Consider the following 19,335-nt stretch of genomic DNA (forward strand, 5'->3'; position numbering starts at 1 on the left):
CTAGAGCTTCTATTCTAGACCCCATCGAGAGCTTTCATCAAATAAAAGCCATCGATAAACGATTTCTTTCCAATAATTGAGCGGGAAACGGGATTGTAGCCTTTTAAATCCAAAACTACATTCGTCAAGATTTATTACTACGTTTCGACACGCCTTCTGCCTCAATGTGGATTTAATTAGGATGTGACTGCATGGTGTTTCTGGCAAAGATCGAGTGTTATAAATTTAATAATGATCCAGTCTAACCCTTGTCCATGTCATATTTACAATGTCATATCATATTTTAATTACACTTTACTAATAACACTAATGTGATTGTGATTTTCTAAACTAAAAATTGATTTCGCACTTTGAACTGCGTCGTGCACTGTTGGAAAGATCCTGATTGAACATTTCGGCTCGTTAAATAATTTACAACGACTCATCGTTTCGTACACAGGTCCTAAAAGATCATTGGTAACATTTATTAACCGTGAGAATGGCTTACCCTCGCTGGAGGCTATGTAAATCGGAATACTAATTTGTGCGAAGTCCTGAACGATACTCTTCAAAGTTGCAACGCCGGCCGAATCAATGTAACTTACTGCTGAGAAATCTAAAACTATACAATATACGTCCATCGTCGTTTTGCTTTTCAATTTTTCGATCTTATCATTAAATTTTGATATGTTCAAATCTCCGAAGGATATGTCGTCCTGTAAGTGAACTTTTTGGTAAAACGCGCTAGATGTTGAGAGCCGTACCTGTTCTTTGAGCTTAGCAATTTTTCTTCGCATGCGTAACTCTTTTTGTGGTTGAATCCCCACCAAGCGATACAGCTCAAGCTTAAACGTGTTCCTCAAGGCGAAACTTAAATTGCCACTATAGTGGAATATTTTTATACCGTTCAGTGGAATGGCCTAAAGTACGATGGTTAAATTTTAATTTTAAATGTTAATTTTACCATTTTATAGCGAGTCGAATCCAAATAAATGTCGGTATTAGGAACGGCGTACATCAGGCAAGTGTATGGTTGAAATCCAGCTAGTAAAATTTGTGCAAGTGACAAAAGCAATCCAACCAATAGTCCTATATCCAAATTTACAAAAACTACAACTAGGAAGGTTATTAGCCAGACCATTGCGTCTAGTTTGCTCGCCTTCCAAATAGGAACAAAATCTTTTATTTGTATAAACAGTCCTTTTAACGCTACCACTATTATGCTCGCCAATACGCTCTAGAAAGCCTCAATTACCCTTCGTTTCTACATCAGAACCAACCCTTACTATTGGAAGTGTTTCAAGAAGTGGACCCATCCACATTAGTACAAGTATTAGAATTCCACAGGAGACAATTGAGTAGAGTTGGGTCTTCCCTCCTACTGCATGTACCATCATTGATCGTGTTAGAGATGCTGTTACCGGTACGCAGGAGAAGCACGATCCTACCACATTGCTAACGCCCTGCACAGTTTCATAAGTTTCCACGATTTTATTGATATGTTTTTACCTGAGCCAAAAGCTCTTGATTGGCATCCACTTCATAATTATGTTTTTGAGCAAAGATCAGGGCCATAGATAAACTCAAGGCGTACGACACAATTGCGATAACAATCGAGTCCACCATAATACGACCCATTAACTCAAAAGGGGGCAGCGATGGTTCTGGCAAGCTGATTTAAAATTATTGATTGGCTTTGATCCGTAACACTTACCCAGTAGGTACGGTGCCGACAATTTTTACGTTGTAATCTTCTACTAAGTTCAAGAAGTAACTGCAAACTGTGCCCAATATGACAAGGAGCAGTTCGACTGGTATTGGAAACATGCACTTCTGGGCTACCTTTGGCTAAAATAAAAATTGTATCTAGTTTATCTTTCATCTAGTTTTACCTACTTTTATTCCTTCGTTGAAAAGTATCAAAATTATAATGCATATTACGGAAATACCCAGAGCGATGCAATTAACATTTTTTATTTCTTCAAATACAACCATCCACGTTTTAACAATCGTAAAGTATCCTTTCTGAGTCGGAATCCCCAAGCCGAATATATCTTTTAATTGGGACGTAAACACGTGACACGCAGCGCCAGTTGTAAATCCGCTAACCAAAGTGTCCGAGAGTAGGGTACTAATGATTCCTAGTCGGAAAAGGTACATGACTAGCTGAAATTGATAATATACTTTTGGATTGAGTAGCACTCACGTACCATAACCATGGCCACAGCGAAAGACGTAGCAGTCGCTACTTGTATCGGCGAGTAGCCTACTTCGCTGAAGCTTGCCAGATGATTAAAGCTAGATGGGTCGCTGTGCTCGAGAACTGTTTTTCCGGTCATCAAACAGATTACAGCGAAAGTACCTGCAATGTTAAGTCTCCATTTACCACCTCTAGTGTTTTTATGTAGCAGTATTCTATTCATGTAGTTTGTATGCGGTTATTTGCTTAAATTCGATCCTGTATCAATTATAATAATAAATATATAAACTGCAACAATATAGACAACGAGCGACAAAGTCACTTCCGGTTGACGACTATTGATCAAAATTTAATCAGTTAGTCCCTTAACCATTGTCTACCTATTGCTAAAAACAGAATTGGAAAATTCGAAACCATTAGTGAGTTATCGTGTCGACAGACGGACGGATGGACGGACGCCCAGAAAGTCCAAAATCATAAACTCGCTTTTTGTCGCTCGTTAATAATATAATTCATTAGGAACAGGTTTGACATTTAGAACAAGAATTATTAGTTAGATATTATTGACTCATTAATTTAAAATTGAACCCAAGTTAAATAAATCAAGATACGAATTTTTATCTTTCAAGTGTTTTTTTAGAAATAACAACCTAATTGTATTTCCTCTATGCCTATATACATAGACAGTTTCCAATATGTTGATTATTTAGTAATAATAAATAGTTTATGGATAACCATGATAGAGATATAAATTGTTTATTAGGATTTAGGTACATACAGGGTGACACTTTTTAAACTTTCAATGGGCGATATCGTTTTTTATATTAGAGGTATCACAAAATGGCCAAAACCGTTTCGGTAGAATCGAGAGGGGAGCAAAATGGTCGTATAAAGAAGGAACCACCTTCAACCTCGTACCCCCCGCCACCCCCATGCCTAAATTTTGAATTGTGACGTATCACTTGTGATACATCATTGGAAAGCTCTTAAAAAATGCTTTTCAGAAATACCTGGTACACTGGTGCATTTAAACTGCCCATTCACAATTTATGTAATAAAAATGAGTAATTTGAGTATTTGATGAATTTGTCAGTGTTTGAAATAAAAAAAAATTTCTTAGATCTAGTGATGCTTTGGAAAAACAATGACAGCAATTTTTAGTAAATAATAATTTTCTATTGCTTTATTTGTTGATCGGTTATTATTTTAGTCTCGTTTTTAGTATTTCTTGGCAAGAAAATTACAAATTTTGAATTTAACTAAAGATTGTACATATGTAAAGATGTACACTGGTACATTTAAACTGCCCATTCACAATTTATTACACTAAAATTTGAACTCCGCAAATAAACAATTTTTATTTAATAAAATGTTCACCGTTTTGTTCTAAACAATACCACAAACGGTTTTCAAATTCATTTCTAACATTTTTAAACACTTCCCTGGAAAGTGAACGGCACTCCCTGACTATCCGGTAGCGAAGATCATTTATGGAAGCTGGTTCAGTTTTGTACACAACCGATTTTAAATGACCCCAAAGAAAGAAATCCAATGGTGTCAGATCTGGAGATCGTGCTGGCCATTCTATAGGACCTCTTCGTCCTATCCACTGTCCCGGAAATTTCTCATCTAAAAATTCACGAACAGCCATAGAGTAATGAGGAGGAGCCCCATCTTGTTGAAAATGTATGAAATCTTCAATCAAATTCATGTTTCCGTCAATTGGATTTATTTGATTCTCTATTTCATGAGTGATGAGAGGCTCGACGGTATTTTGTAGCATGTTTAGGTAAGTATCTCCAGTTAAATTTCCTTCGATAAACAGAGGACCAATAATGCTATCACCTAAGATACCTGCCCAGACGTTAATTTTTTTGGGGCTGTTGAGTATGCCCCTCGCGAAAAAGATGAGGATTTTTATCGTCCCAATACCGGCAGTTATGTTCGTTCACATTTCCATTTAAAAAGAATGTACATTCATCACTAAAACAAATGTTTTTCACCAGTTCCGGATTATTTTGAATATTCTCGGTCATTATTTCACAAAATTGGATTCTTCGATCGGAGTCGTCTTCGGTTAGTTCCTGTACAATCTGCATCTTATAAGGGTAGAATTTGTGCACCTTAAGAGTTCGTCGTACAGTTTCTCGCGAAAGTCCGGTCATAGTCGCTGCTTTTCGAATAGATGATGTTGGGTTTGCACCAAAATGACCTAAAACTTCAATCTGAGTAGCTTCATCCATTATTCTTGGTCCGTCTCTTTTCTTATTTTCCACTGACCCAGTTTCTTCAAATTTAGTCACTAACATAAGCAACATAAGTGTGACTGACACGTCGTTCTGGGTGTCGGGCATTAAAAACAGCTGCTGTTCTAAATGCAGATCGCGCTTCAGAATCATAGATGAAAATAATTTCAACTCTTTCGGCTAACGTGTACACCATTATGAAATCTTTACTTAAATTCAAAATTTGTAATTTTCTTGCCAAGAAATACTAAAAACGAGACTAAAATAATAATAACCGATCAACAAATAAAGCAATAGAAAATTATTATTTACTAAAAATTGCTGTCAATGTTTTTCCAAAGCATCACTAGATCTAAGAAATTTTTTTTTATTTCAAACACTGACAAATTCATCAAATACTCACATTACTGATTTTTATTACATAAATTGTGAATGGGCAGTTTAAATGCACCAGTGTATGGTATTTCTGAAAAGCATTTTTTAAGAGCTTTCCAATAATGTATCACAAGTGATATGTCACAATTCAAAATTTAGGCATGGGGGTGGCGGGGGGTACGAGGTTGAAGTTGGTTCCTTCTTTATACGACCATTTTGCTTCCCCCTCGATTCTACCGAAACGGTTTTGGCCATTTTGTGATACCTCTAATATAAAAAAGATATCGCCCATTGAAAGTTTTAAAAGTGTCACCCTGTATTTTTCTGTGCAATGAATTTGTTTTCGAGATATTTCATTGTACAATTAGTATTTTGTCTGTGGTACAATTGTACAAGAAACAAAAAGGCGAATGCACAACGGCAAACACCTATCGCAAGGGCAGGGGCAAGGTTATAAAGTTCCTCACTAAAGAAAGAAGTGTTGCGAAACACGAAAGTTATCTAAGAATGAATGGACCAAAGTGTACAATATTAACGGTCCATCCTGTTTTCAAGTAAAATATTGTTTGAAACAATTTCGATGGAGTCGAAACTCGATTAAGGACGACCCACAATCAGCAAGGACGGTTGAGGGAAGAATCATGGGACTTGTTTAATATTTACTGCTGGATAAACGAATATCTCAGTACTCGGGAAGTTAGAGTGTCTGAAAATTCAATATTATACACCAAAATTTGGGTTTGTTCGATGAATTCCCTCCTTACGCCAGATCAGAAAGTTATGAGGGAAGAAACTTGCCAATTGAGCCCTATATGAAATGATTGGATGAACCAAGATAGGAAAAAATATAAATTAGTGTTAAGTTAGTAGTAGATGAATAATTTCACTTACCCATTGAGTTATGTTTAGAAGTTCCAAATATAAAATATACTAGAACTGGAAAGACTCCAGTATATATTCCTGTAATAGGTGGTACATTGGCTAAAAGACTGTAAGCCATTCCTGTAACATTCATACAGTTTTGTGCGAAATACTTTTGACTGATGTTACCTTGCGGAATCTGCATTATAGCAATCGTAAATCCAGCGATGAGATCCCCCAGAATGTTTTCTTTCCATCGATACTTTGGTAACCATTTTAATACAGGTACTGTCTTGAACAAAATACGTGAAGGTGTACAGTTGACGCAATCCAAATCTGTGAAGAAGATACAATTTTAGAACATAAAACTTATTCAATAAGTTTTCTTCCACCCTCAAAGATATCTGTCTTTTATTTCAGTCTTTTAGCATTGAATAACGAAGTGCCTAGCTCTAATCAGTCTTTTGTATTCAATTTTGCCGTGTGACGCTTGACAAAAAAATAAATCTTTTTAGTTGTTACTGTAGCGAACATTCCAGAAATATTCATAGACATTGAGGCCAGGGCCGGATTGATGGCGGGGTGTCACACCCCCCCTAACGCGTGACCATAGTCGGCAAAACTTCAGTTAGTCGGCACTCGGCAAATCGCTATTCAAATTAAATGAAATTTGGTTGTGAAAATGTTTTCTCGCCATATATTATTGTATCACAGAGAACTGTAGAATATTTTTATCGTTTCCTGTTATAATAACGAGTTTAGTTTCATTACAAACATCCCATGTAAATACCTTGTAGAGGAGCGTGCACACATAATACTTATTTTATTACTGATGTCATTGTTTAAATACTTTATAAACAATATACTAATGTATGCCTGTATAGTAAAATAATATCATTGGGTTCTGCAGATTCCAAACGTTGCAAAATATGATCTTTAGCCCAGATAATGATTATTATTATATTACACCAGCCACCAGCCTACTCATTTTGGTACTTAGGTACTAAATGCTTTTCATTTTTCAATTACGCAAATTTTTCTAACTGTTATGTTTGCATGGGTCTAAAAGTTACGATAGGGGTAGATGGTAGGTAAGTATACAGGGTGGTCATCTTTAGCGCCTGACGATGGGATCTCTTACGTTAAAAACTAATGTTGGTCAAATTGGGGTAAAGTTAAATTTGAATCCGAATCAATAATTGAAACCACTTGTGGGATAACTCTTTTAGTCACAATAATTAAAAAGAACTAAATTTTACGTTTTAATAATTCTGTATTTACGAGTATACCTACTTGAGAAATGGGCGGTTTACACTATGACATTATTTTCTAATAAGAGGAATTTGTTTTGAACGTAGGGGTCACATTGTATTTGTAGATTTTTGTAATAAAGAATTTACTATGGATTTACATTACATTTTACATTTACATTACATTTTAAATATAACATTTAATTATTCAATTGTCACGATAGTGTCTTTTAGACAAAAATAAGTTTTGGATAGATTACCTACTACTTTTAACTTACGAGTATAATATCTAATAAAATCTTGCCAAAGGAACCCTTTACTACATTTAAAACGACATTTTTATTAATTATTTTAATTGTAAATGTAAACTACCAAAGCAAATGAGTTTGACTGCAATTTCTAAAGCACTGTCGTGAAAATTGAAAAATAATGAGGTATTTTGGTAAAATCAAAGTAGTAAATTAAAAGCTATGGCACGTCAGAGAAAAATAACTCTGATGAAAGATCATAAGATGAAATTTGGCGACCCTAAAGCAAAAAAAAGTTCTATGTCATTCTGGCCATATTCATCAAATTCCTCTGAAAAAGTCTTCTAAACGTCGCACTTCGATTCGGTTTTATAAATTATAAAATAGAATCCATATCTATTATGAGCCGCGAAAAAAGAGCACTGTGTATAATGACAATTATCATAAAATAATAATTATTATTATTACTTTGGTATTTATTAAAATGCCGTCGTTTAATGTCTATATTTTGAATTTTTATGGAAGTCGGCATTTTTATTGCATACACCCCCCCTCACTCGGAGCCTCTGACTACGGGCCTGATTGAGGCGCCATGAAAGGTTAGTCATCGGCCATAGAGTACGAAAGCGGACGTAACGTATCTTTCCGAAAAATATGCAGTATTTTATTCTAGAATGTTTACGACCACCCGGGAATTTTTGATTTTACTATACCTATAAGCAAATGGGATTGCGTTATAGTTGAGTTGCAATTACAACGTCGAAGTAATGAATAGTTCGCGCTGTGATACATTGTGAATTCGTGAGTGTAAATAATATTTTTTTACTGTCATTAATTAATCAAGTTGACGACTGTCATGAATTTATTGTTAATTGTAATAAATAAAGCATCAGACCATAATACCTACAATAAATTGAAGTCATATTGTAAGCATGATGCTACATTATTTGCTTCGAAAACGGGGCTCTTTGTACCGATGTTACCTTTTTATTGTATCTGAGGTTTCAGTAAGGTATGTAATAATCAAGAATATTTTGAATTTTTAAGTAAACTTATGACGTTCCTATCAAAATGCGGATCATTTCTGCGCATTAAGTATAATACCCCTCCTTCCGCCATAAATTAGATTGTTATCAAAAAAGAGTGAAGTGTTTGCTTTTTTAGAACATTATGTTCATTGTTCATTTGAGTCAAGTCAACATATACTTGGCAGATTTTGAATTACCTGTTGCGAGAATGAATATTGAGATCAGGTGTTAAATGTCATAAATCATTACAGAGATAAGTTCTTGTTCTGTTTAATATTACGCAGAGAAAGGTTAAGGTAGGTACGCATTTTTAGATTAAATTATCTGAACGTATTTACCAGAAAAATGTGCAAATGTCCCGAAAACTAAATGCCTTTTCAACGTGGGGTTTATACCCTGCATGGTTTTGATGTCTGTTTGTGCAGTATCAGAAAAAAATTTTGTTTCCATTATTATTAACGATCCTCGAGATATATTGTTGTATGTCTCCCTGTCTGTCCGTGGGTACGATAACTTTATTTAGAAACGTCTGACCGCTTGGAAAATTGGTACACCGAGCCTGCCCTAGGAATTGCTCCTTTCGTTATCGTGTTCAGGATTAAAGACTGATCAGTGACCAATCAATTCCAGTGGAAACAAGCAAACGCACTCAGACAGTCCAGGGCCTTTTTAACAGGTCCCATTAGCAAATCTGGACATAGAACTTGTACAGGTTTTGTGTCGAGGTCGATGCAACACCGAGCATGTGTTCTATCTCTGTGACGCCTTGATCAGAGACAGTACATCATCTCGTTGACAACAGTTATCTGGAACACGGGAGGACTATAAACAGGGCCCTATCCTTTATTGAAAGGAAGGACTGTGAATCCTGTTATAATAATAATAATAGAGATTTATTGCCCAACAGAACAGACATTCCAATTACAAGACAATACATATTTAATAGTTAAGGCGCAATTATTTAGTGTAATAAAAAAAAAGAAAAAGAAAGAAACACAACAAAAACTCAAAATCTTAACATAACTAAACAAAAACAAAATAATTAAATTCATACCTCAAAAAAACACAAAATTGTTGAATAGAATAGAAGGATGTAACAAAGGTCGCTATTGTTTTTCAGCTATATGTAGACCATCGGGCCAAACAGTTGTACAAAAACGATCTTGAGGATCGTTCGGTATTCAGTTTTATCGGATCTTTTTATGAAACCACAGACTTTGGGTTGGATAAACTTTCACCCCTTTTTCACGAAATAGAATTACAAAACTATGTAAGTAATCGAAGAATATAACGATAATTTTTCAATATACATACGAATTGGATTGAACAACAATTTTAATATTTTGTTAAAAAAGAATGTAAAATTTATTTATTGTACCTACGTTTTATAAAGCAACTTTCGCTCGACAAAAAAAAACTATACACTTACAAGTTCAATGAACATGGAATTAAACCGAATGAATGCAACATTGTGGGAAATTAAGGTACCTACCTATAACAGTACACTGCGAATAAATGGATTATACTTACATTACAAGGAACCTTGTCTAAGGGATGCACTTTTTTTCATTATTACCTTAGGTACGGGTACCTAAATGTCAAGTGTGAGTGGTATTGCAAAAAGCAAGATATCTACACATACGTGCGCTTAGGATAGTTACCTAGTAGCTAATAATTATTTACTTTCGTGATATCATTATCAATAATGACAACAAATATTTAAATTGTTTAAAAATCTATTTAAAGAATTTCGAAACTACTTACGTTTTTTTGGCAGTTTTTCATATTGGCAATGTTTGTTTAATTGCTCTTGGTCATAAAGCGGTCTATCAATTTTAACTCTTTGTTGCAGATCGTTATTCATGGTTTAGATATTGTTCAATGCAAATTTTCCATTACACTGACTTCAGCGTACAATTTTTCACTGAATCGAGATGTAAACAACCAAATTCTTTTCGCGTTCCTTTAAACTTTACGGAGTATGAACGTTCTGTCCTCGGTTTAATTTAAATCTATACTAAGTAATTTTCTCTTGTTTTGCCTCATTTATATCAGCATTACGCTCAAAAGTACCTACGATAAGAATAGGACGACGTGAGGACGGAAAATTTGATAACGAGGTTTCATTTTTATCTTGATATATTACATTATCTGTTTAAATAAGATACTACCTTATTGAATTTTTTGGGTTGTTGTTTCAATGAAAAGCTTAGTCAACTAGAAAATGGCCTCACAAAAACCTTAGTAAAATGATTTCTTTTAGGTCAACTAATACAGTTATTGGTCGTTGATCAATATTACCCAATTATATACCAACGGTGTTTTTTGTTACGTTCATGCACTTTGCAAAAATGAGTGCAGCAGTGGGATTTATTAATCGCGAAAATTGCGCACTACTAGTACTAGTAAATAATCGCACGAATATACAATAAAACAATCTAAATAGTTGCGCTTATAATAGGTACCTATCGGGTAACGGGCGATCAAAAAAGGATTGACGTCAAGTCGCCTTTGGAAGTTCAAGAAATATGATTTCTATGTAAACAAAAATTCCAAAGGTGACTCGATAGACTATGCGATCAAAAAAGAGTTGCTGTCGAGTCACCTTTGGAATTGTTCTTTACATGGGAAATCGTACTTAGCTTATTATTAAACTTCCAAAGGCGACTTGACAGCAACCCATTTTTGATCACCCGTTACTAAACAGTGTCTACTATCATTTATCATCAACGAGAATAAACGTTTGTAGTTTTTTTTGAGCTGAAATAATTTTTAGCATAGAAAAAAAATGTGATGTGGGCTGTAGGTACCTAATGTGCGCTACATTTCATACAAAAATTTGGAACCCCCGGTGTATTATCAATGATTTCGGTACCGGTATTTTGGGCTACCTTTCTAGTCTCTTCTTATGTACCTACCTAGTTGAATTCAAGGGGAAAAGTTTTTGCTGGCGTTGCCAATGGTAACACATCATTGAATAATCAAATTCTTCATTCAATGGTAACCCCAACCAATCCAGCTTTATTTTGTATTTTTCCAGTAAACCTACAGATTCCTCACTAAAAGTGTACCTGCAATTAAAACAATATACGATTTTTGTGTTATAACTATTCACATTGAATAAGATGACTCTTATTCAATGCTATTTACGCCAATAAAAAATTACTACACATATTATCGTTACGCCAACTAGAGGAAAAGTAACGTAGCGTTGCAAAGTAGAATTTATAACATTTTTATTGTGATAAAACTTTTAGTTGCTAAATCGATGTTAGATTAAGTTTAGTCACTCTTAATTAACGCTCTTACTACCTTTTTAAACCCTACATATTTTTATGGGCCCAGGCACTTTAATAGTACCATAGGTAGAGGAAATATTTCCTCTGATAGTACCTATGCAGGGATGCAGGATTAAAAAAAAATTTGGCGCTAATTAGTACCTACTTAATTAAATAATCCTTTTACTCCGTTAGAATCCAAATAGGAAATTAGTTTGCTTTTATATAATGTTACGATTGATCTCTAGTGTTACAAAAAATGAAATTCAGTTCAATATCTAATTGCGTTTAGAAGGTTACGATAGATCTTTGGTCATACAAGCAAATGGTGTTCATTTAGCGCCCGTGTATATGTATAAGGTGGTGAAATACGTTCGCAAAAAGGGGTTCAAATGGTTCAATTTATAAAATCTTTTGGAAGCCAATGATTAATCTCCGACATTATGAAAGGAAATTGGCATTCACTTATCACCCGAATAAAGGGATGAAATTCGTCGATGCAGCTTAAAAAATTGACTTACCACCTCGCTTACCACTCTTGCAAAAAGGAGATGATTAACACATGATTAATCTCGAAACTTTTTGAAATTGAAATCAAGGAAGTCATAGGTGTAGGGTTCACCAGAAAAAACAATCAAACGTCAAAAATTTTGAAAACCTTTGATGTGGGGTATAATAATAATAAAGTTTATTGTGTTTAGATAATCAACAAGAATTAGGTACATACACTCGTCATCAAACATATTTCTAAATTGTAACCTATTATAGCATCAAACTCAAATCGAAATTTATAAATTTATCCGTGGAGTAAAAGGGGTGAGCTAAAAGAACATTTTTAATGCAGCGATTAAATTCTCGATTGGATAGTGCTTTGACGGTATCAGGTAAACAATTGAAAAACTTTAGTGCCATGTATTCAAAACCTTTTTGAGTTTTGTTGAGTCTCAATAAAGGGAGACGAACAGCGCTTTTATTTCGGGTGTCATAATCGTGATAAAAAGCTTGTTGCTGATAATTTAAAATGTTCTTTCTTCCAAATCTCAAACACGATTCAATAAATAAACAGGGTAACGTCAAAATGTTTAGATTAGTAAAAGCACACCTACAGTCCACTCTATAACCAAGCTTCGCAATGATCCTTATTGCGCGACGTTGTATTCTAAATAACTGGCTATGCTGACGAATTACCCCACACAATAACTCCATAAGATAACAAACTATGACATAAAGCATTTCTGAGGACATCACACGACACCATATCACATAATCTACGCAAGACAAACAGATTTTTACTTAGTTTTGATTGAATATAATCAATATGAAGAGTAAACTGCAACTTAGCTAGGGTGAATGTGTATTCCAACAAATTTTACTGATGGCGAATAAGATACATCATGGCGTTTTAAAGAGAATAACAATTGTTCAGTTGTCGTTGAATTTAAGTTTAACTTATTAGCAGTGCACCACTCTTTCTTTACTTTTGTCACAGAGAGATTGAGCTTCAGATATTAACTGGGCTAGATTATTACCTTGAACCAACAGAGTAATGTCATCCGCATATAGAATGCAATTATTGTTTGGTGAAATATAACTAGGAAGGTCATTGATATAAAAAAGGAACAGGAGTGGGCCAAGAATACTACCTTGGGGGACTCCTTTTGTAATTGCTAGTGTAGTGGACTGTTCATTACCAATGCGGACATATTGAGATCGATCGGATAGATACGACCTGATTAAGGACAAACTCGGGACATTAAAGGTATACACTTTCTCCAACATCAATTAAAATTTGATGGCAAACACAGTCAAAAGCCTGCGATAAATCCAAAAAAATTGCTGTCGAAAATTCTCCAGCTTCAAAACATTGCAAGGTCGTATTGACAAAAGACAAAAGAGCATCAGTTGTACTTCTACCAGACCTAAAACCAAATTGCTTTATGTAAAGTATATTATTTTTTTTAGGTGAGCTGATATTTGTTTAAATAATACCTTTTCAAATATTTTGGAAAAAGCAGGTAATATAGATACAGGTCTATAGTTTTTCGGATTATTAATATCTTCCTTTTTGTATATTGGTACGACTACCGCCATTTTTAACAAATCGGGAAACACGCCTTCACTAAGAATAGGGAAATAGGGGAATAGGGAGGTATCAAACGATGTAAATTTCGAAGATGCAATAAAACACAGGGTGTTCTATTTAAAATAAGCACTAAGTTGCTGTCGGCATCCGTAAAAACAGAAAGTGGAAAAATAATTTTGATTCAGCGTGTGATGTCACTTGATCTATTCTATATATCCGTTCATACGTGTACGGTTGGTTATTGGTGTGGTAACGGACCCATTCAATTAGATCAAATGACGTCACACGCAGTACAGACCACTACTGTGATGCACACTGAATACCTCAGTCATTTATTGACGGATTTAAAATTTTTTTTATTAGTTTTGATCTATATATTGTTTTATCAACATCATGAAACTTGTGTTGAACAAGAAAAACTTCCACTTCCGTCCCCAATGCATGTGTTTTTTTATTAATAAGAATTTGCATGATAAACAAGTAAACCAAGATCTATTTCTATTAAAATTTCTTAAAAGTGACGCATGTAATACCTAAATGCGTTCCCACGACCTCCAATTTTAACAACTTTAATATCTTTAAAATTGAAGAAAAAGTTCATAGGTGCCTAATTTACCTAAGCATATCATTATAATCATTAAAAAATTGGCACGAGATCAATTTTCCAATCAATTCAACTTACATAACGTATGTACCTACTGAACTGTTTCCATTTAAATAAAATTGTCATGTTTTTATAATTAATTCCCATATTATAAAAATAAACAAAAACACAATGCTAATGATATTTAAAAAATCACTGAGAAGTAACCACTATACAAGATTGTTTTAATAAAATGAATAAATCAAAGCAAAGCCAGATATCAAATAAGCGCGATCGTTTTGTACCTAGGTATATACTGCGCTGCCTCTGGGATAATCTAATCACTTTTGAAAGTCGTGACCTATTTCAAATGGCGGCGCCGGCGATGCAATCATCAGTTTCGACTTTTCAACAATACAAAGAAAGGTTCGATAATTTTCCCCTATTGACAGGCAAAACTACATCAGAAACAATCTTTTTAAATAGCCATTAATCCAGAGTAGGTAGGAGAGACTGGAGCTAAAAGTTGCATGCCGGGTAAGTTGATACAGAACAAACATATAATTATGCTTTGGTGGATCGATCTGAGTACACTTTCACCGATATGTCATCTATACTCGGTAATTGTTGGCGAAATCATTGCATTTATAAATCCCATGGCGATATCCTGCGTAATTTTATAATTTATACATTTAATGTTATCATTTGCATGAATATTTGATTAATCAAGCAGTTTATCGTTAATGCTTAAATTACCTGATACATTTACAAAATATTAATTTATATTATCGACTGTAAATGTTGAGGCAGTTTTAACTGGTATGGCTTATGTCACAGAAGGCATTAGTTTTTTGAATAGTATCGTACAATTCTAAATTAATAAAAACAAAAAACCTATCTTCTAGCCATATACAATAAGAAACATATTATCCTTTTCTTAGGCATCAACATGAATAACTTTATTATCTAGTAATACATTACATAAAATACTTTTATTAGCATTTCCTTGAATTAAAATTTTACGGTCACATTACATTGTTTAGAATCTAATAACCTTCATCACTCCACGAAATATCGTAGTCGCTGTACATTTTCCTTAACAATTCTACTGTAGTCGCATGATCAGCTTTCCCGTACGCCTAAAACAAGAGTTTTTATAACTGAACCGACAGTGTTAACAAACCTGAGAATAACCATAAACCTTAATGGTTTTATTGGAAGAATCATGAATAATTCTCCCGCCACCGAGAACTTTTGTATTCCATTTGTCTAAGTCGCCTTTCTCTTTTAACTTTTGCAACTCGTCCGTAACCATATCGTTAACATCAACTGAAATGATTTCACTTATGTCTACACAAGTAAAGGCATAATACCAACCATGATAATTGCAGACACCGTATCCTCTAACAAGTATTTTTTTATCGTCTGGACCACCACCTCGTAGCTCTAGAAGAATGTATTTAAACACTCCAGTAGGGTCGATATCAACTTCGGGAACATTCGAAAGAGTTGATGCCATTGTAATTAATCTTCGGATTAAACTTACTCGCATACCTATAATAAAGAAAAATTACCTAATAATTTTGTATTTATGTGCATTGTTGTATTATGTATCAAAAATCTCTAAACCTTCCCCCTATATGGGGAAGGTTTAGAGATTTTTGATACATAATATATTTCAACCCCCATTTCGAGGAACGATGGATCCAACTCAAAAAAAAAAAATGCATTGTTGTTACAATAATAATCAGATTTGGACTAATAATTTACAGGAAGTAATGCCTTATCTAATTTTGCGTTATCAAAAGAACTTGTTTTCGATTTTTCGCGTATCATTATAGGTGTGTAATCACCCAATATTTTTAGATTCGTGATGCCTCTTGCATTATGAGCCAACTACTTCTTCTATTTAGAGATATGGATATAAACTGATTCATTGGCTGACGAAGAGATAGTCTAAACATCTACCCACCTTTTAACTTCAGTTGGCAAACTTTTGAACAGTTAAGTACCAACATCATTCCAAGAAGTTTCGTGAAGTAGCTCCCAACAAAATTTAAAAAAAAAAACGTTTTCAGTATTTTTATAAGAATGTAAAAAATGGATTCTGGAACCAATTTTCATTGCAATTAAAAGCACAAAACCTTTTACTTAAACCAGCGACCTTTTCCATGATCCATTAATTTTAAGAATGATCAACACTTCGCGTTAGTCCAGATCGAGGGTTGTTATTTATTTGTGAATTTATGGAAGAAGTTTGGGATTTTTTGTCAAGTACCCTTATTCAATCCAAAAAAGATTTTACAAGTAAATGTGATGGTCGGTCCAAGTACTGGAACCATCCCGGCTGTATCTGGAACTACCTAAAAGTTGTTTTTTTTTCAAGAACTACCAAAAGAATTTTTTAAGGTATCTGTTTATTGCAGAAACACAGTGGATTAAGTATGTTGTAGAGATGTGTACAAATATGGGAAAATAAATTTTGGTTTCTCTAAAATTCTTTCACATCTACGATTACATAAAAATGTTGCTTAGTATTTCGCTATAGCAATACCATTATTCAATGGGAAAATTATTAAGCAAAAATTAAAGCAAAATTTAATTCTTGTGAAGTCTTTGAAACCATTTTAATGCTATAAAGTCACTTATCAGTTACAATAATTATTATGTGATTCTAAATCAGTGTACACCTCTCCTCTTACTCCTAACCCAAATCCAGTTGTCCTGTAGGACATTTTTGGAGTAACTTAATAGTCTGGTTACCCATGCATCCAAAAAAACAAAAGAAGTTTGATGATGCATGAATGCATACTTAGATCACATATTTACCAATGATCTACGAATGCAGATCAGGTTCATTACTAGACTATAAGTATATAGATTATCACACAATTACAAATAAAAACTTTTAAATATATTATTGAATCATGGACTTTGATAAACTAAGTAATAAAATGAATTAGACTTGCATATAGTACTTAACTTGGCATTTGTATGCTGCAATGGACTTGGCATTTTTATTAATCACAAAACAGTCATTTTAAGGCAATATGCACATACTTTGTGATTTACACTTGACATTAACTTAATATTGAACCCTAGGTAAAAAGTTTGAAGTAAACATTTGTTATAGTACTGTAGGAACTATCAATGTTCAAATCAATTTTTGCGCGCCTTTTTTCTTTCCTGCGTAAAGCATTCTGGGAAAATACGCGTCAACGGAGACACATCCAGTGTGAAAAATCAATGATCTAACCTTGAAAAAAGCAATAACTTCTAATATTAACCATAATTCAAGGAATTTTGAGTTCTCAATGCAAAAAACCGCATCAAAGGCTTTAAGCGTGATAACCGAAGATGCAACATCGGCATGGAAAGCCCTTAACGGTATTATCTGCATTTACAAACCGGCGGACGTTTCATGCCACAGAATTTGCAACATTCTCACGTATAAAATTAGCAACGGTACGTACAGACCTAAAAATAATTAAAAATTAACTTACACTTTAAACGGACGATAAAGCAATTGTACTAACAGTGAGAAAATAGCTCAAACTTGTCATAGAAAAATTACGTATGTGCGCCGGTTCGCGAAATTTAATGGCGCGAAATTTGAAAATTTCAGAATTGAACCAAATGAAATGTCGACCGTGCGGCGATTACGTGCAAATCGAAGGGGACCCCTTGACGCAACTAACGGTAGTAAAAAAGCAAAATTTAGCCGATCATCCGTTAGTGGTGGGACCCCGTTACAATCCGAACAATCTCCGTTGTTCCTGGTCGAACTACTTGGGATTTAATACAAGTGGCGTTCTCTGTAATACTCTCCGCTGAAGTTATAACGCTAATTGTGTCATTCCAGTAATGGGTTTACAAAATGGTACGAAAACTGCGAATCTTATTCGAAGCAATAAACTCATGCGTGCGTATAGAGTTAAAGGATTGCTGGGGCGTGCCACTGACAATTTTTATAAGGATGGTAAAGTTGTAGAGAGGACCACAATGGGGTTTATTAAATCACATCATATGGATCGATTATTGTCAGTCATACAGTCGTCACATCAGCGGAAAATGTTTGAGTATGTACACAGTGGATGCCACGTGTGGATGATTTAATGTAATTGTAGCGCAACCGGTGTTGATTTGCAATCGCAAACTGCATATGATTTAGCTGTGAAAGGACAAATACGACCTGTGTGTTCAAAAACACCTTTGCTGTATGGAATTAAGTGTGTCGATTATCAACCACCTGAATTCACTGTAGGTTCGTATTTAGCGCTATATATACAGAGTGCTGGAAAAAAAATGACCTGAAATTATAAAAATCAAGGTTTTTTTTCTGTTACAGAGATTCACTGCGTGAACGAGTACGAAATGTATTTAAAGGCACTTATACACGAAATAGGTTTGAAATTGCATTCGACAGCACACTGTACTGGAATTCAATGCATTCGACACAGTTATTTCAATCTAGATCACGCGCTGCTGCAGAAACACTGGACACTGCAACACATATTTGATAATTTGGAGGAATGTGGAAATATTATTAGCCAACATGAAAATATGACTAATAATAATACTATTGTCATTCAGTAAATTTGTAATTATAAGTCGTATAAGATGTATATACAATGGTTGTATGCAATATTCTTGTTTGTAGTTAAGAATAAAATATTTAGACACTATATGCGATGTTTCATGCGGGTAAAAGTGTAATGGAGAAGGTTCATGAGGTGGACAGTGAACCCAATGAAACTAAAATATAAATCAAAATAGAGCAAACAAAATTAACAAGTTAAAATGTAATCGTAAACGATTTACATAAAGCGCATTTCCACTTGCATTCATTTCCCATTTGTAAGATGCAACATCTGTTAAAATCGTAAAAATCCGGCCACAAATATGAAAGATAGCTTTGCAAACGTGCAATCAGTGGCGGTCCCAGGGGGGGACCGGCCCCCTCCCCCCCATTGTTCATTTTTTTCATCAGATTTCTTTTATTTTTTTCCGTGTTGGGACAAAGTTCGGGTTTGGGCCCCTTCCTTTACCAAATCCGGGACCGCTACTGCGTGCAATCCATTTTTGACGTGCTACTTCAATTTTTGTTTATAAGAAGAATTTCATTTCAATGCTTTTTGAATCGATTCGACTCAACTTTTGGCATTGCGTATTGTATGGCTATTGTATGCCCATATTGAATTTCA

The 19,335-nt window shown here is 34.4% G+C and overlaps 3 protein-coding genes across 7 annotated transcripts; 1 reads left to right on the forward strand and 2 right to left on the reverse strand.

The window, feature by feature from the left end:
• Positions 1 to 210: 210 nt before the first annotated feature.
• Positions 211 to 11,208, reverse strand: LOC116163658 (solute carrier family 26 member 10-like). 4 transcript variants are annotated; one of them, XM_031477704.1, is made up of 13 exons: positions 10,359 to 10,528; positions 9,952 to 10,260; positions 5,851 to 5,997; positions 5,692 to 5,802; positions 2,190 to 2,341; positions 1,876 to 2,145; positions 1,694 to 1,827; positions 1,489 to 1,651; positions 1,266 to 1,442; positions 944 to 1,216; positions 744 to 899; positions 488 to 695; positions 211 to 442 (listed from the first exon to the last, which is right to left on the reverse strand). In XM_031477704.1, the coding sequence occupies exons 2-13, from the start codon at positions 10,049 to 10,051 to the stop codon at positions 288 to 290; spliced, it is 2,046 nt and encodes a 681-aa protein (XP_031333564.1). In that variant the 5' UTR covers positions 10,052 to 10,260; positions 10,359 to 10,528; the 3' UTR covers positions 211 to 287. The 4 variants fall into 4 exon arrangements, with proteins under 4 accessions (XP_031333564.1, XP_031333563.1, XP_031333566.1 ...); XM_031477703.1 differs by having other exon boundaries at positions 488 to 899; positions 10,359 to 10,535; XM_031477706.1 differs by lacking the exons at positions 9,952 to 10,260; positions 10,359 to 10,528 and adding an exon at positions 11,106 to 11,208 and having other exon boundaries at positions 488 to 899.
• A 3,852-nt stretch (positions 11,209 to 15,060) lies between these two features.
• Positions 15,061 to 17,728, reverse strand: LOC116164355 (14 kDa phosphohistidine phosphatase-like). Of its 2 annotated transcripts, XM_031478519.1 has the most exons (4): positions 17,635 to 17,728; positions 15,509 to 15,685; positions 15,315 to 15,460; positions 15,061 to 15,270 (listed from the first exon to the last, which is right to left on the reverse strand). In XM_031478519.1, the coding sequence occupies exons 2-4, from the start codon at positions 15,681 to 15,683 to the stop codon at positions 15,178 to 15,180; spliced, it is 414 nt and encodes a 137-aa protein (XP_031334379.1). In that variant the 5' UTR covers positions 15,684 to 15,685; positions 17,635 to 17,728; the 3' UTR covers positions 15,061 to 15,177. The 2 variants fall into 2 exon arrangements, with proteins under 2 accessions (XP_031334379.1, XP_031334381.1); XM_031478521.1 differs by lacking the exon at positions 17,635 to 17,728 and having other exon boundaries at positions 15,509 to 15,706.
• Positions 17,125 to 18,816, forward strand: LOC116164354 (mitochondrial mRNA pseudouridine synthase Trub2). Its single transcript, XM_031478518.1, has 5 exons — positions 17,125 to 17,596; positions 17,757 to 17,948; positions 17,994 to 18,210; positions 18,259 to 18,395; positions 18,480 to 18,816. The coding sequence occupies exons 1-5, from the start codon at positions 17,446 to 17,448 to the stop codon at positions 18,725 to 18,727; spliced, it is 945 nt and encodes a 314-aa protein (XP_031334378.1). The 5' UTR covers positions 17,125 to 17,445; the 3' UTR covers positions 18,728 to 18,816.
• The last annotated feature ends 519 nt before the right edge of the window (positions 18,817 to 19,335 follow it).

The sequence above is a fragment of the Photinus pyralis genome, unplaced genomic scaffold (assembly GCF_008802855.1).
Source record: "Photinus pyralis isolate 1611_PpyrPB1 unplaced genomic scaffold, Ppyr1.3 Ppyr1.4_LG2, whole genome shotgun sequence".
In the NCBI taxonomy this organism is placed as follows: domain Eukaryota; kingdom Metazoa; phylum Arthropoda; class Insecta; order Coleoptera; family Lampyridae; genus Photinus; species Photinus pyralis.

Bases quoted from the DNA above. Each gene is read 5' to 3' on its own strand.
- LOC116163658 (XM_031477703.1), bottom strand. From the start codon at position 10,051: ATGAATAACGATCTGCAACAAAGAGTTAAAATTGATAGACCGCTTTAT. The intron at 1,443-1,488 runs GTAAAAACATAT...GAAACTGTGCAG, and splicing joins ATCAAGAGCTTTTGGCTCAG to GGCGTTAGCAATGTGGTAGG. The intron at 1,217-1,265 runs GTAAGGGTTGGT...GAGGCTTTCTAG, and splicing joins TTCTTGAAACACTTCCAATA to AGCGTATTGGCGAGCATAAT.
- LOC116164355 (XM_031478519.1), bottom strand. From the start codon at position 15,683: ATGCGAGTAAGTTTAATCCGAAGATTAATTACAATGGCATCAACTCTT. The intron at 15,461-15,508 runs GTTGGTATTATG...AAATCATTTCAG, and splicing joins CGGTGTCTGCAATTATCATG to TTGATGTTAACGATATGGTT. The intron at 15,271-15,314 runs GTTTGTTAACAC...CTCTTGTTTTAG, and splicing joins AGGTTTATGGTTATTCTCAG to GCGTACGGGAAAGCTGATCA.
- LOC116164354 (XM_031478518.1), top strand. From the start codon at position 17,446: ATGCAAAAAACCGCATCAAAGGCTTTAAGCGTGATAACCGAAGATGCA. The intron at 17,597-17,756 runs GTACGTACAGAC...TGAAAATTTCAG, and splicing joins CACGTATAAAATTAGCAACG to AATTGAACCAAATGAAATGT. The intron at 18,211-18,258 runs GTATGTACACAG...ATGTAATTGTAG, and splicing joins CATCAGCGGAAAATGTTTGA to CGCAACCGGTGTTGATTTGC.